This window comes from Aquarana catesbeiana, linkage group LG02 (genome assembly GCF_042186555.1).
Source record: "Aquarana catesbeiana isolate 2022-GZ linkage group LG02, ASM4218655v1, whole genome shotgun sequence".
NCBI classification, from domain to species: Eukaryota; Metazoa; Chordata; class Amphibia; order Anura; family Ranidae; genus Aquarana; species Aquarana catesbeiana.
Window position 1 is genome coordinate 92,938,516 of NC_133325.1, and position 16,608 is coordinate 92,955,123.

A 16,608-nucleotide genomic window follows, 5' to 3' on the forward strand; every position below is an offset into this window, starting at 1 on the left:
CTGAAGAGAAACGTTTTCAGGGATCGCCTAAAAGTGCATAGAGTAGGAAAATAGTCAGACAAATTGGGGTAGGGAATTCCAAAGGATGGGAGAGGCTCGAGAGAAGTCCCGGATGTGAGCATACGAGAAGGTGACAAGGGAACTAAAGAGCAGGAGGTCTTGGGAAGAAGGCAGAGAACAATTTGGTTGGTATTTTGAGACTAGGTTAGTGATGTGGCTGGGGGCCGAGTTGTGGATGGCTTTGTAAGTTATTGGTATTTTGAATTTCATTCGTTGGGTGAGTGGTGGCCAATGTAGGGATCTGCAGAGAGAGGTAGCAGGTACTGAACAGATTGTAAGATGGATGAGTCTGGCAGCAGCATTCATGATGAAATAAAGGGGGGTAGCCTATGTAAAGGTAAGCCAATGAGGAGGGAGTTGCAGTAGTCGAGGCGAGAGATAACCAGGGAGTTAATTATCTTTGTGGTGTCATTGATTGGGAAGGGGCATATTTTGGAGATGTTGCGGAGGTTGAGGCGGTAAGCTTTGGAAAGCGGTTGGATGTAGGGCCGAAAGGAAAGTTCAGAGTCCAAGACTACACCTAGCACCCTGGCATGCGGGAACGGGTTGATGATTGTGACATTGATCTCAACAGAGAATTCAGGGGCAGGGGGTACATGGGGAAGAAAATATTATGAGCTTGGATTTGGACAGGGTGAGTTTGAGGAAGTGGTGTGACATGAAGATTAATATATCAGTCAGTAAATTAGTGATGTGTGAGGACACTGATGTTGTGAGCTGAGGGATAGAGAGATAGATTTTTTGTGTCATCAGCATAGAAATATTATTGAAAGCCATGGGAGGCTACCAGCTGACCGAGGGAGGAAGTGTAGATTGAGAATTGCAGAGGTCCAAGAATAGAACCTTGGGGGACAATGATGGAGGGGGACAATGATGGAAAAAGGAAGAGGATAGGTGGAAGTAGAATTGCAAGTGACACTGAAGGTGCAGTGGGACAGGTGGGATGAGAGCCAATGAAGACCATGAAGATCAAAGGAGTCAAGTTTTTTTTTGGGGGGGGGGGGTGGTCAACCGTTTTTAAAGGCAGGCGAAAGGTCCAGAAGTAGGAGTACAGAATAGTGTCCATTAATTTTTGCTGTTAGTAAATAATTTGTGAGTTTTAGGAGAGCAGTTTCTGTGGAGTGTTGAGGGTGAAATCCAGGTTGAAGGGGATCAAGAAGGTTATTCTTAATGAGGTGGTCACTCAGTTGGTTGTAGACCGGGTGTTCAAGGAGTTTCGGGAGCAAGGAGATGGGGTGTAGGTTGTCAAGATTGGTGGGGTCCAAGGAAGGCTTTTTAAGGCAAATAGTTTGGACCAAGGTAGTCCTGGGAACATATCCTATTTTGGGTCCAACATAACATTTTATACAATTCCACATACAGGGGGTCCCCTAGTTACAAACATCCGACTTACAAACAACTCCTACTTACAAACGGAGGGAGACAACAGGAAGTGAGAGGAAATCTACCCCTAGGAAGGGAAATTCTCTCCTGTAAGAGTTATTATGGGGAAAAGGTACTTCCACTGATGCTTTATCACCAAGACTTGTTTCCACAACAACCCAAAATTTTCAAAATCCAATTGTCATTGGGACAGAAAGTGAGGTGAAATCTTATGAACAGTGGCACACACAGCAAAACAAACATTACAGGGGTGATAACCCTTCCCTGTGCTATCCAAAAATCTTAAAAATAGTTTTTTTGGCTGGAGCTACACTTAAAAAATGTACCTGTTTCGACTTACAAACAGATTCAACTTAAAACAAAACCTACAGTCCCTAACTTGTTTGTAACCCGGGGACCCCCTGTAATGATTCCACACTAACTATGTAACTATGTAACTATGATCTATTCAAAAAGCTGTACAAGCTAGGACAAAACCTTTGGGCTATTCTGTGGATATGCAGTTCACTAAAGGATAGATATTAGTATGGTTGTAAATGGGGTTCAGTCACTAGTGGTGTACTACGAAGCTCTGTACTAGGTCCTGTTCTATTTATTCTGTTTAAGTGATAAAACTGAACGTTTGCTGGACATGGTACTGTATGTCTTTTTTCTAATGACACAAAGGTGTGCAATGGGGTTTATATTCCTAGAGGTGTTTTAACATGGAACATGATTTGGTATTTCTGGAAAATTGGTCGAAGTAGTGGAAACTGCAGTTCAATATTTCAAAATACAAAATAATGCACTATACAAAAAGGAATCCTCTCAGAGTACAATTTTGGGGGTTCAGTGTTGGCCAGAAGTACAAAGGAAAAATATATTTTTTTTTTATTCCAAATGATTGCAAAATAGTTAACAGTTTGGCCGTGCAATGGGAAAAGAGAATAGAATTCTAGGGTGTATCATTGGAGGGGTCACCAGCTGGAGGAAGGAGGTCCTGATTCCCTTATATAGATCTTTACTTACTACTAAAGGGATCACCAGCATGAGAAAGGAGGTTCTGATTCCTCTATATAGATATTTACTTATTACTATAGGGGTCACTGGCAAGAGGAAGGAGGTCCTGATTCCCCTATATAGATCTTTATTTGCCACTATAGGGTCACCAGCAGGAGGGAGGTGGTCCTGTTTCGCTTATATAGATATTTTCATTTATTACTACAGGGATTACCAGCAGGAGAAAGGAGTTCCTGATTCCTCTATATAGATCTTTACTTATTACTAGGGGGGTCATCAGTAGAAGGAAGGAGGTCTTGATTCCTCTATATAGATCTTTATTTATCACTAGGGGAAACACCAGCAGGAGGAAGGAGGTCTTGATTGCCCTATGTACAGTAGATCTTTATTTATCACTGGAGGGTACACCAGCAGGAGTAAGGAGGTCCTTATTCCCCTATATAGATCTTTATTTATCACTAGAGGGATCACTAGCAGGAGGAAGGAGGTCCTTATTCCCTTATATAGATCTTTCGTTAGACCTCATTTGGAATATTGTGTCCTGTTCTGGAGACCTCACTTACAAAAAGATATTGTAAGATAGAACAAGTCCAGAGATGGGCAACAAAAATGGTGAAAGGTCTGCAAGATAAAACAAATCAGGAGATACTTCTGGAACTTAAAGTGGTTGTAAAGGTAAAGAAATATTACTGCCAACCCATCTGTTCAATCAATCCATCCTACACTGTGTACATTTTTGTATAAAACAATGCCTGTAAATACCTAATCTCAGATCTTTTATGGCTGGTCACGTGACCTCCAGCCGGTCTTCTCCTCCGATCTAAGGGCTACAGCGGGAGGGCCAAGATCCCCTCTGATATCAGCTGGAGATGTCACGTGACTGCTGTGCTGGCCGCTCAGCCCCTCCCGCTGTAGCCCTTAGAGGGGGAGGAGAGCGGCTGGAGGTCACGTGACTGGCCATATAAGATTTAAATAAGGTATTTACAGGCATCGTTTTATACAAATATTTACACAATGTATGATGGATTGATAGAACAGAGGGAGTGGCAGAAATATTTCTTTACTTTTATTGCCAACTACTAATAGCGGCAGGAGGGGGGGCAGAGAGGGTTCACACACACACAGGAGTTGGCAGGCAGGGAGGGAGGGGGAAAGGGGGAGAGAAGCGGGATGACGGAGGCATGTAACCTGTCCAAGGTAATCATGGATTAGCAGCCATGATTTCCGTGGTTAGCACACTAAACGGGACACAGGAACAGGCAGGAGCAACTAGGTTTTTTACAGCTTAGAGAGGGACAGATTAGAGAGCACAAGCGCTGTACTGTTTAATCTGCTTTAAGGGTACAGGATCTTTTTTTTTTTGCAAAGTAATGTTATACTAAAAGAGTAGTTGATACTTGAAACAGACTTCCAGCAGAAGTAGTAAGTCTGTCAACTGTAAGTAAATCTAAACATGTTTGGGACAAACATAAATCTATACTCAGACAAAAAGGTTAAATACAAAACAGAAAAACATATAAAAAAAACCCCAAAATAATAATAAAATAAAAAAAGGGGGCAGACTCAAAGGGGGTATATTTTTTTAAAGCAGTGCATCTGACAAACATTTCCTGCATGTAAATCTTCCTGGTGCATGTGTTTTAAATAAAAGTGATGGATTCTACCTCATAAGAGAATGGTGGAAGTTTCTATGTTTCTATGTAAAGCCAACCTTTAAAATATACAGCAAACATGGCAAAGGCTGGTGTGGTCCTGAAAATACACAAACACATTGTATCGCATGCAGGCCTAATGGGTTGTAAAAAAAAACAAAAAACAAAAAGAAAAGCACCTCTGAGTGCAAGTATTTAATAAGTGCAACAACATGTAATCCGACACTTACATGGGGGTAAGGGATAACAGGCTCCTGGGAAATGAGGGCTCCTGGATCAGTCCACAGCAACGCTGGGTATCTGTGCAGTCGGAGTTTTCAGCTGGGATGACCGTGATCTCCTGCAGGGAAGCCGGCTGGTCGTCTCACTCGCTGGAGTGGATGGAAGTGTTCCACTCTGAAGGGATGCCTGCTGGTGTGTGACGTCACCGGAGTGTAGGGGAAAAAGACAACGCGTTTCAGAGCATGCGCAAGACTCACAGTGAGCATGCGTGCTCCTTTGTCAAGTGTATAGCGAGAAGACGGGAAGCTTGACCATGGGTTTGTGGGAAAACTGGTTCATATGGAACAATAATCCTTTTGCCAAACATTTGGTGTTTTATGGCAGCTATATAGACGATATTATCGTCATTTGGGATGGTTCTCCGTCCACAATTGACAATTTTGTCCTACACTGCAATACAAATGACCTGGGGCTTTCCTTTATATCTATATTCAATAAGGAAAGTCTATAATTTTTAGATCTTGAACTCTTTCATGAAAATAATTGTATTCTTGCTCGTAATTACACTAAACCCACTGCGGGGAATTCATATTTACATTTTGATAGTTGCCATCATCCCCAGTGGGTTAACAACATACCCAAAGGACAGTTTTGCAGATTAAGACAAAATTGCACTAGAGTCTGCGATTACATTTCTCAAAGTGCACACCTTAAGAACAAATTTCTGGAAAAGGGTTATCCTGAAAAACTTGTGGATCAGGCTAACACCACTTTTCTACCAGGTAAAAGACCAAAAACCGATAAACCGTCTGAAAATGTAGTTGCATGTTTTCTTACTAGGTATCATGGAAAATACAAGAAAATGGAGCATATTCTCAACAAACACTGGAATATTTTACAAGACCCTCTTTTGAATACCATCCTTAGTGATAGACCCAAGGTCACCTACAGAAGGGCCCCTACACTAAAAAACCAAATATCGCCCAGTAAACTAAAAAGTACCAAAAAAGATAATCCTTTATGTTTAATTCCTCTCACAGGGATGTATAGATGCAATAAACCTTTATGTAAAACCTGCGCCTTTGTGAGACACGGACAACAGTTTTCAGCACAAAGGCAACACCTATCACTTAGATAAATTTTACAACTGCTTTACTGACTATGTAGTTTATTGTCTGACATGTCCTTGTAAGCTTTTGTATGTTGGCTGCACCATCCGTCCACCGAGACAACGTTTTGGCAAACATCGTCGCTTTGTGGAGGTAGGTTGCGACCAACATAGTGTGCCTCGCCACTTTTTAGAGCACCATACAGGTGTGGGTTATAGAATCCATACCTAGAAACCTGTCTGAAGCGGAACGTTTTTTGAGGTTAAGTGAACGTGAAACTTTTTGGATTTTCACCTTGAATACTCTTGCGTCAAATGGGTTGAAGGAAGAATTAGAAGTTAGCACCATAATATAACGTTTACGTGCATCCTTACATATATGTGTACATGTGTTTATATGTGTGTGTGTATGTAGTATGTATGTATGTATGTATATGCTACTGACCCCTCTTTTGCATCCTTTGGAATTCTGCTACATATGATAAAATACCATATCCCCCTCTTTTGTTCTCATATTGCAATTTTCCTTTGCGTTAGATAAGTGTGTACCTCTTGTATGTGTGTGTGCGTATATATGCAGATAGACATACAAATATAAATTGTTACTTATTTAATCATACACTTTATTACATTCCTCCCCAACTCAGTGCATAACCTATATACATTATAGCCATAAATTTTGCCATTATTACGGAACAACCAATTAGTATTATCATTATTATTTTTATTTTTAGTTCCCTTAGTGTTTCATACATATTATACTATAATTTTTTCCATTAAGTGTAGGCCCCGCACATATGTGTGTGCGTGTGTGTGCGTGTGTGTGTGTGTGTGTGTGTGTGTGTATATATATATATATATATATATATATATATATTTTTTTTTTTTTCTTTTACATTATTATTATTTTTTCCCACCATCCTCCTCTTATTTTAATCCTTTATAACAATTAGCATCATTGTTCTCCATAGGTGATTTGTAATTGTTGACCAATAATTTATGGGTAATAGTTTAGAATATATATTGTGTTTGGTTTTATCTATTTTAATTAATTTTTATGAATGAATTTCTTATCATCTTTGCATATGATTCCTTGCATATATTGATATTACATATATTTATACTGTCTTAGTTCTAATTATAAATGAGCATATGTTTTTTGCCATTTATCAATATTTTGCCCTTTATATTAATTTTTGATATAGACAATTTATATGCAAATTTTCATATTCTTAAGATACACATATTATAAATTCTTTTTATCAATAATTTTTATCTATGATATTTATCTAAATATTTATCCTATACAATGGCTTGTCAGTTTGCCAATTACTTCTATTTTCCAATTGGCCAGCTGTTTTGTTTTTTTCTAAATGCAGAGCATTTAAATTTCCTTCCCGTCCTCTCGCTATACACTTGACAAAGAAGCGCGTATGCTCACTGTGAGTCTCGCGCATGCTCTGAAACGCGTTGTGTTTTTCCCCTACACTCCAGTGACGTCACATGCCAGCAGGCGTCCCTTAAGAGCGGAACACTTCCATCCACTCCAGCGAGTGAGGCGACCAGCCGGCTTCCCTGCAGGAGATTGCGGTCATCCCAGCTGGAAACTCCGACTGCACAGGATACCCAGCGACGCTGTGGACTGATCCAGGAGCCCTCATTTCCCGGGAGCCTGTTATCCCTTACCCCCAGGTAAGTGTCAGATTACATGTTGTTGCACTTATTAAATACTTGCACTCAGAGGCGCTTTTCTTTTGTTTTTTTCCTGTCTCATTTATCAGAGCTGACTTCGCTCATATGAAAAGCTGTGCCCTCAGTGTTGGTCTTACCACAGAGATGTTATAAACATCAAATCTCCAAAGACTGCCTTGTCCTAGTTCAATGGATATTTTTTAAATCTGCATTGACGGACTATTTAGATTTGTTATTATTACCATTATTTTTATTGACCCTTTATCTCCATGTCCTGAGCGCTAGCATATGTATATATATTCTAATGGGTTGTAGGAGGCAAAAATGTTATGCTGATCTTTAATTTATCTTCCATACTACACATGCAAAGAACAAACTGAAAATAAAATCCCTGTGGTTTAAATATACATATTTTTCCCTGCAGTTCGCCTTAATTATGGCCTAATCTGTGACATTATGAATACATTATGTACAATAAATTCATTGTTGGGAACTCTACCACTCTCAGTACCCCATGTCCATGCTGTGGGTCACAGGTATGACTGCAGCAATCTCCCTTCCTACACCACTACATCTACTACCATACTTGCCAAATGCCTTTCATTCTGGTAAGGCGAGTCATGACTTGTTATTAAAAACGTAGTTGTGATTAGGGAAAAACGCTGTGACTCTGCCTACTTAGATAAAGGAATTAAGCAAGAGTTTAATTTCTGCTTTGGATTTACTTTAGAGGGAACTGGACATCCCAGCTTGTGCACTGGGCCTCAGCATACACTTCTAATGTTTAGCGGTTGAGCTTGGGTAACATTTTGTTTAAACATTTAGCCCTGGTTCACACTGGTGCGTCTTGACATGCGATTTGACATGTCAAATCGGCGGCAATGGCACCCTCCTAATTGGTGCGATGCTGCATTTACGGCACCACACTAATTTCAAAAAGTAGTTTCTGTACTACTTTTTGCGATTTCGGGGTGCGATTTCCATCGACATCTGTGCAGGAAACCCACACAGATGTCTGTGAAATCGCTGCCGAAATCGGGACTGACATGTGGGAGTGAAATCATGCGAGTTCAGCTGAACTCGCACGGCTTCATTCCCGCAGCCCAGTGTGAACCAGGGCTTACAGGCTTTTCTGCCTGTCTCCACAAATCTCTACTTTTCATGCAACCTTATAAAGCCCCTTCCCCCTAATAGTGAATATGGACAGGTCTGCATCATGAGCTATTGGGAGAAAAGGTAATGTAGATCTTAGATTTTTGTGTTGTTTCTCCAGAAGATGAGGTCCTCTGAACCATGTCCCTTTGCACTCCTTGGAAGGTGTCACATAAAATGAGATTCACATTATCCACAGTAGAAATAACTGACCACAGAAATAACACAGATTCATGATGTATTACTACAGTACAGGGGGTCCCCGGGTTACAAACATGTTAGGGACTGTAGGTTTGTTCTTAAGTTGAATCTGTTTGTAAGTCGGAACAGGTACATTTTTTAAGTGTAGCTCCAGCCAAAAAAACTATTTTTAAGCTTTTTGGATAGCATAGGGAAGGGTTAACACCCCTGTAACATTTGTTTTGCTGTGTGTGCCCCTGTTCAGAAGATTCCACCTCCCTTTCTGTCCCAATGACAATTGGATTTTGAAAATTTTGGGTTGTTGTGGAAACAAGCCTTGGTGATAAAGCATCAGTGGAGGTACCTTTTCCCCATAATAGCTCTTACAGGAGTGAATTTCCCTTCCTAGGGGTAGATTTGCTCTCACTTCCTGTTGTCTCCCTCCGTTTGTAAGTAGGAGTCGTTTGTAAGTCGGATGTTTGTAAGTAGGGGACCCCCTGTACTTGTTAGATAAAACAATATCACTTACCTATTATCAAGGTTTGTCCAAGATGGTCCTGGGACTTCCTAGGCGTCAATGAAATCCACAAATACTTAATATTTAAATACTGTGCAGTGTCAACATTCACATAAAGGTGCATGAACATTTTAATACTGCAAAAAAAGTATACCACAGGCTATTTTATGCAAAAGTGTTGCTTACTGTAGGCTGTAGTTATGGAATTACCTAATCAGAAAACTTTATCTAGAGAGTTTTTAAACAAATCATTAAAACAGGTTGCTCATTTGTAATAATTGTGCATATACATACACGATCACAGAATTAGGCCCCTTTCACATTTGGCCCAACCACGTCTGACTGTCAGTTTTAAAGGGACCTGATCAGAAGCTGCATGGGCTTCTATGGGTGGCTGAATGTAAACAGACACACGCCCATTTACATCCAATTACAAGTCTGTTCTAATCCAAACAAGGATGGAAAAGGTCTGCATCATTTTCCTTGCTTTCAGACCTAAACATGATGAATCTGATGTAGCCCCTGAGTCTGTCCAGCATAGAAAAAGTCTGCATCCTTTTCAGTATTTTCAGACTTACAGTAAATGTGATGGATCTGATGTAGCCTCATGTAAACAGATGCAGGTCTATTTACATCTGGTTGCCCATAGGTCTAACCCATAAGTTCAGAAAGCTCTGGTTCCTAATGGAACAGAAAACTCAATAGATAAGGATGTCATAAAAGTGACATGTATTCCATTCTGCTGTGATTCAAGTGGTTGTAAAGGCTCAAGGTTTTTTACCTTCATGCACTCTTTGCATGAAGGTAAAAAACATTTTGTGTGCAGCAGCCTCCCCAGTGCCAATAATATTTACCAGAGCCGCATCTCGATCCAGCGTGTGCATTGTGCACGAGAGCAGTGGCTCTCCCGGGTCTCTCCCTTCTCACTGGCCGAGACAGCAGTGGGTGCCATTGACTCCTGCTACTGTCAATCACAGCCAGTAAGCCAAAGAGGAGAGAGCAGGGGGCGGGGCTGAGTCACGCTCCATGTGTGAATGAACACACAGAGCAGCAGCTCGGGAGCAAGCCTGCTTGGGTGCCCCCATATTAAGCTGCTTGCTATGGGGGCACGCAGCAGGAGGGAGGGGCCAGGAGCACCAGTGGGGGACCTGAGAAGAGGAGGCTTTGGTCTGCTCTCTGCAAAACCATTGCACACAGCAGGTAAATATAATGTGTTTTTTTTTTCAATCTGTCATTATTACTTTCAGTTAACACCTGTTCATGGATCTTCTGCTTATCAGACCAGAGGCCTATGTGAAAGGTGCCATAATTGCTGCAATTACAGTGAAAGATACTGAGTGCAACCCAGAGAACCGTGCCTGAAATACTGATCCTTCTCTACTCTAAGGGAGAACCAAGAAGAGTTACAAAAAACCCATCAGGTACAGTAAGGAGGTCTAAAAAGGTAGTTCACAGGACCGCTTGTTGGAATAGGTACACACACTGAACAATAATACTGGTTCTTGGAGTAGCTACTGCATGCCCTGATATAGCAATGTTTGCTATATTTACAAATTATCACAGAACTGACCATGTCTTCTTCATCTGTATTGTTATCCAGCAACTGGTGTGATCCCCTTTGTTCATCATCTGAGTTTAAACACATTTCTGCATTTTGCACAGTTCCTGAAAACAAAATAAAATGTAAGCAAATCGCATTGTGTACAATGGATAACTTAAGTAAACTGCACAAAAGCACTGTAAAGTCTTAGGCCTCTTGCATGTAGGCAACTGTAGTGCAGGGTACCTAGCTGGCTGTAAGAGGAAGTGGGTTAGCAAGTTTATATACTTACTTTTCACTCGATTTGATATGTTTATGTGTACATATGTTCAGAGTTCTCTGGCCTCTGTCATTGTCTCCAGCACCATTTTGGAGAAGCCTGCTGTCCTCATAGGACAGCAAATCTCAGGAGATTTGGTCGGTCATTTTGGGATACCTTATATAAGAAAGCCCAGCCACGTTTAGTTCAGTTCACGTGTGTGTGTGTATAGACAGGGACAGAGACCCACTTGTGAGGGAGATTTAGGAGGAGATAGGGAGAGTGTTCTGGACTGTGAGAGATAGCTCAGGGTTCCTACGGAGTTCTGTAACAGCAATCCTGGTCGGATGAAAGACTCCTCGGGGCGACAATAAAACCGGTGCCCTCACTGTGAGGGCGGGACAAGCGTATCCTATGCCTATATCCATCTGCTGAAGAAATACCGTTATTTCTGGATAACGTGTGTGAAGATCAGCCTCTTCAGATACGCATTGTGTGCTGGGGTTTATACTGTGTTAGTCAGTAGAAAGTGACTATAGTGCTGACAAATACAATTACTGCTTACATCAGAAGGGACTGTGCTGTGTATCTATGCCTCCATGCTTGGAGTGAAACTATGTGCATTACTGCTGTAAATACTTTTTTTTGCTACCGTTACTCCGGTAATAAACGTCTGGTTCATAAAGTCAGTATGAGTGATTCCCTCTGTAAAGCCGCTACACCCCAACCCCACTTACATGCACACTGCAGCTTGAAAAACTCAGTACAGCTTTTTTTTTTACTGAGCTAAAATAGAGCCCATCAATTGTAATGTGTCTATGCACACAAGCGCGCAAACAAGCGCCGTGCATTCTTCAGTAAAAAAAATATACTGCTAGGGTGAAACTCCAGGGTGTAGTATGTGTTGTTTGGTGCAGTTTAAGGCCAGAAATGAGAAGACATCTCTTTATAGTGGATGTAATTACTGCATTTCTCCTAACCTTTGCTCTTGTGACAACTCACTGGGACAAATAGTGAAGTGAATTTCCCCAGCAAGAACACAGACAGCAATAAAATCCCCTACCTACTCAATTCCAATAAAAATTCCGCTAATGCAGATTGAGGGACCACTGGTCGGTTATACAAGAGTATGTGGCACCCAATAATAATTGAGAGCATTTTTTATTGATGAGCAGTAGCTATTTCACATTTACTGTAAAGGCATATGTGGACACTTGTGGACATGAATGCACTCCCAGGGCTGATCCCAGACGGGGTGCACGGGGTGCAGTGCACCCGAGCGCCAGAGAGGTGGGGCACTGAAGCGCCAGAGTGCTCCGTTCCCTCCTCCTCTTGTTTGTGTCTGGCGCCGGTGTTCTAAGAAGAAAAGGCGCCGCTGTGTTAACTGCTCAAGCAGGGTCTGTCAGAGAAGAACAGCCAGCCGGAGATGAGAATGGAGGCAGAGCAGCTGGTCTCTGTGTGGAGAGAGACCAGCCGCGCAATGATGTATGGCGCGGGGGGGGTCGATGCGGTCCAGGTGGGTTCTGTACTAATGGGGGGTCTGACCTGGGGGGTCTGTACTAATGAGGGGTCTGTACTAATAGAGGGGGGTCTTTCCTGGGGGGGTCTGTACTAATTAAAGGACGGGTTTGTCCTGGGAGGTCGGTACTAATGGAGGGGGGTCTGTCCTGGGGGGTCTGTACTAATGGAGGGGGGTCTGTACTAACGGAGGGGGGTCTGTCCTGGGGGGGGTCTATACTAATTGAGGGGAGGTCTGTACTAATGGAGGGGGGGGGTCTGTCCTGGGAGGTCAATACTAATTGAGGGGGGGTCTGTACTAATTGAGGGGGGGTCTGTCCTGGGGGGTGTGTACTAATGGGGGGTCTGTCCTGGGGGTCTGTACTAATAGAGGGGGGTCTTTCCTGGGGGTCTGTACTAATGGAGGGGGGTCTGTACTAATGAAAGGGGGGTCTGTCCTGGGGATCTGTACTAATGGAGGGGGGTCTGTCGGGGGGGGTCTGTACTAATAGAGGGGGGGTCTGTACTACTGGAGGGGGGGTCTGTCCTGGGGGGGTCTGTACTAATGGAGGGGGGATCTGTCCTGGGGGGTCTATACTAATGGAGGGGGGGTCTGTCCTGGGGCGGTCTGTACTAATGGAGGGGGTTCTGTCCTGGGGGGGTCTGTACTAATGGAGGGGGGTCTGTCCTAGGGGGTCTGTACTAATGGGGGGGTCTGTACAAATGGAGGGGGGTCTGTACTAATGGAGGGGTGGTTTGTCCTGTGGGGGTCTGTACTAATGGAGGGGGAGATCTGTCCTGGGGGGGTCTGTACTAATGGAGGGGGGGTTTTCCTGGGGGGGTCTGTACTGAGTAAGGTCTGTACTGAGGGAGGGGTTTATACTTAGTGCGGGTTCTGCACTGATGGAGGGGGGTCTATACCCCCTCTGACCATCTCCTGTACCATGATTGCAGTCTCTGACCATCTCCTGTAATATGTCTGGGGGCTCTTTCTAACAGACTCTCTAACAGAAGCCATCTCTGTGTGCATCAGAGAGACCCCCTCCAAGTCTCATTAGTGTACGCTCTTCCTGTATTTTTTTTTATTGTTAAAAGATCATGGGAGGATCCCAGGGTAACAAAGACTTCTTAGGGGAGCATCTCTGTGTTTGAGTCGTTGCCATAGAAACATTTGTAAAGGGGAGAAGTTGGTAAGATGACCACGCCCATGTGGGGCGCCAGAAATATTTCTGCACCAGACTATTCATGCACTCCCCAGCCACCTACTGGGCACCCTCTCCCAGAGATTGCCTGATGCAGCATAAATATTCAGGCTGCTGATTTGCTTCTTTTCAACCCACCACATTGTAGAATCCTCCAGAAGGCAGGGGAAAATAATCAAACTTGTAGCCAGTGAAGCCCTGAACAGCCCAAAGCAATCACAAGCTGCTCCTCTGTTTAAATGGGAGCCCAAAAGAACTAGATTTACCTAACCTTTTTTACAACCTACCTAGGAGGGTGTTACAGCTGTTAATTGAGGATGTCATTGAATGGATATATATAATTGCATGTACACATGATTACTATTCACACTACTAGTGCTGAAGCCAAATTAGGTAATCTAATGAATCTGTTATCCACAATAATAAAGGTAACCCATGTTATCTTTCCATTCTTTTCCTCATTTTTTTAAAAATAAAAAGCCCCTATATTTCCAAATTTTAGCCTGTTTTATTTTCTACTGTTGTTTACTTTACTGCAACTCTGAAAAGCTTAAAATTAATCTGTATAGAGTCTAAACTTTTTTGTTGTTTTAGATAGAGAAGGTGTTCACTGCTTCTCTAAAAAGCGTTCTGTAGTGGAGCGCATTTCAGAGCCATTTGACAGGCAGCTTGGAGGCAAAATGTCGCCTTCTGAACGCATGAGTTAACCAGTGAGAGCCCACTGCACCACAACCCTGTGCATTACATGCGGTTGCAACGAGGTCTGTTTCACTTGAATTGGTCGCGCTTGGTGGCATTACTGCCTGCCAAACATGGCCGCTTGTATAAATTTCACCACGCTGCAACTGGCAATAGTGATATGTACTAGAATGGCCACTGGTTATGTCAACATGCAGCTCAGGGGTCGGGAAGGGGGGGCGGGGTAGGAAGTAAAATCAGGTCTCATCTGCCTGTTTTTACCACCCCTCACCCACACTTGTGACCTTGTCATCAGGTCAGGTAATGTCATACCGGTACCTGGATTTTCCCTCAGTTCTATCTGGTGACAACTGTAACCTTTTTGGATGGTCAATCACTTTTTGTCGTGGTGACATTGGTTATCCAGGGAAATGGAAAGGGTTAATCTCCCCATTGGGGACACAGACAAAATTTAAAATCTGAGAGAGGTTCTAATCTTTTCCTATGCTATCTATTTCTTTTGAAAAATATCACCTTCACAGGAAAGTTCTCAGCCAGTATTTGCAGAACAGAAGTATGTAGGAATCTTCTTTCAAATATCAAAATAAACACAAATGTAAAGTTGGCATGGAGGTATATATTTTTTTTATTCAGTGTGGGAATTTGGCTTTACAGCCAAAATGTTTTTCTCTCCTCTTAATGATTATTGCAATAGCAAATAGTGTTTAAATGTCTGTGAAAAGTTTGTTTTGATTTAATTTCTCACCAGATTCAGGTTTTCCTCCAAAGCTCATTTTTTTCCTGTAATAAAGAACATGAACATTATCAAGGAAAATCATGTATAAGACACCACAGTTGCAGAAACATTCCTTGTAATCTACCAGAAGTGCATTAATATCCTATTTCCTGTAGTGAGCTGACAAGGCTGCCTCTGCTGTACTGAAATTCCAATCAGCGTAGTCAGCCCTGTATAAGGTCCCCCTGATAGACTACAGAAAGCTCTCCTTTCCTCATCACTTTAAGATAAGGGGGGGATAAGGAGGATTTTATATTATGTTATACACATTTTTAATAATGTAATTTTATTGTACGACAAATTACGGCAGAGCACTACCTGCTCTGTGATGCGATCATGTTTCAATGAAACAATGCGATCATGTTTCAATGAAACAATGCCTTTGGACACTATTTGTCGATCCATGGTGTGCTGGCAAATTTCCTCATTATGACTTTCTGAACCCGTTTCCAGCTGGTGGTTGCTGCAGCACCAAAATCTTCTAGAGCTTTATCTAGGAACATGTGCGATGGGATAATGGAGTATTACCATTATGGCCAATTCACACCTTGGTGTCCTAGTACTAACATACTACATGGGCCTCTAACTAAAGGCAAACAAAAGAGAACTGGGGTGGGACTTTATATGAGGTATGTGCTGCAGAATTGAATTCAATATAAAACATCCAATGAAGATAAAATGCATCCAATATACCCCACGCGTTTCATGGATTTATTCTACGCTTCGGGGCAAATGCATTAAATATCTGTGAAAAAACACAAATATATAAAGTAGAAAATACAATTGTATAAAGGAATCTAGCCAGGGTGGTTAGATTACCCTGGCTACATTGTTTTATACAATTTTATTTTCTACTTTATATATTTGTGTTTTTTCACAGATATTTAATGCATTTGCCCTTGAAGAGTGGAATATACGAAACGCGTAGGGCATATTGAATGCATCTCATCTTCATTGGATGGTTTAGACCAGTTTCATACATACAGATTTCATCCCTATACTGTTTCTGAAGTGGTCCATGTCAGCTAGGATGGCTGTTCTATAATTACCCTACAATGTATTATGTTGATGCAGCAGTCATATGTTTATTATACAATGCATCATTTATTTTTGTTGCCAGGTTTTCTACATACCATGTTTGTTACATGTTGTCATTATGGACACAAACCTATGAATTAATTTTCTTACATGTTATGCAATTATTATTTAGCAATAAACATTGTGTTTTATATTGACTGCATTTCTGTTGCCCCACATACCTCATATAAAGTCCCACCCCAGTTGTCTTTTGTTTCTATTGAATCAGTAATGGAGACGTATTTACATACGTTTCATATAAAGTCCACCAAGTTCCCTTCCCCCCCCCTACATTTTTCCTTAAATAAAGGCACTTTCTGTCATGTCTATATGTGTTTTTCTACTGTGTTGTACTGTATCAAGCTGCTATTGTTTTGTAGTATGCTGGCATCTAATGGCAGTTTAGGGTCACTACAACAACACTTATTTACTTACAGTATCTCACAAAAGTGAGTACTCCCCTCACATTTTTGTAAATATTTTATTATATCTTTTCATGTGACAACATGTCAGGTCACCTGAGGCCAGGTGACAGATGCACACCGTTGGGATCAGGAGTGCACCACAAAGGTAGTGGACCCTACGGCTGACTGC

General features: G+C 41.9%; 1 protein-coding gene across 10 annotated transcripts in view; it reads right to left on the bottom strand.

Annotated features, from left to right (window-relative positions):
* LOC141127056 (uncharacterized) overlaps nt 1–16,608 on the bottom strand; it is a 227,721-nt gene that overhangs the window by 67,201 nt on the left and 143,912 nt on the right. For all 10 annotated transcript variants that reach the window (XM_073613200.1, XM_073613202.1, XM_073613203.1 and 7 more), the window contains 3 exons: nt 14,908–14,942; nt 10,536–10,630; nt 8,978–9,015 (listed from right to left, as the gene is read on the bottom strand). In XM_073613200.1, coding sequence (XP_073469301.1) covers nt 8,978–9,015; nt 10,536–10,630; nt 14,908–14,942 — 168 coding nt within the window. The remainder of the gene's footprint in view (nt 1–8,977; nt 9,016–10,535; nt 10,631–14,907; nt 14,943–16,608) is intronic.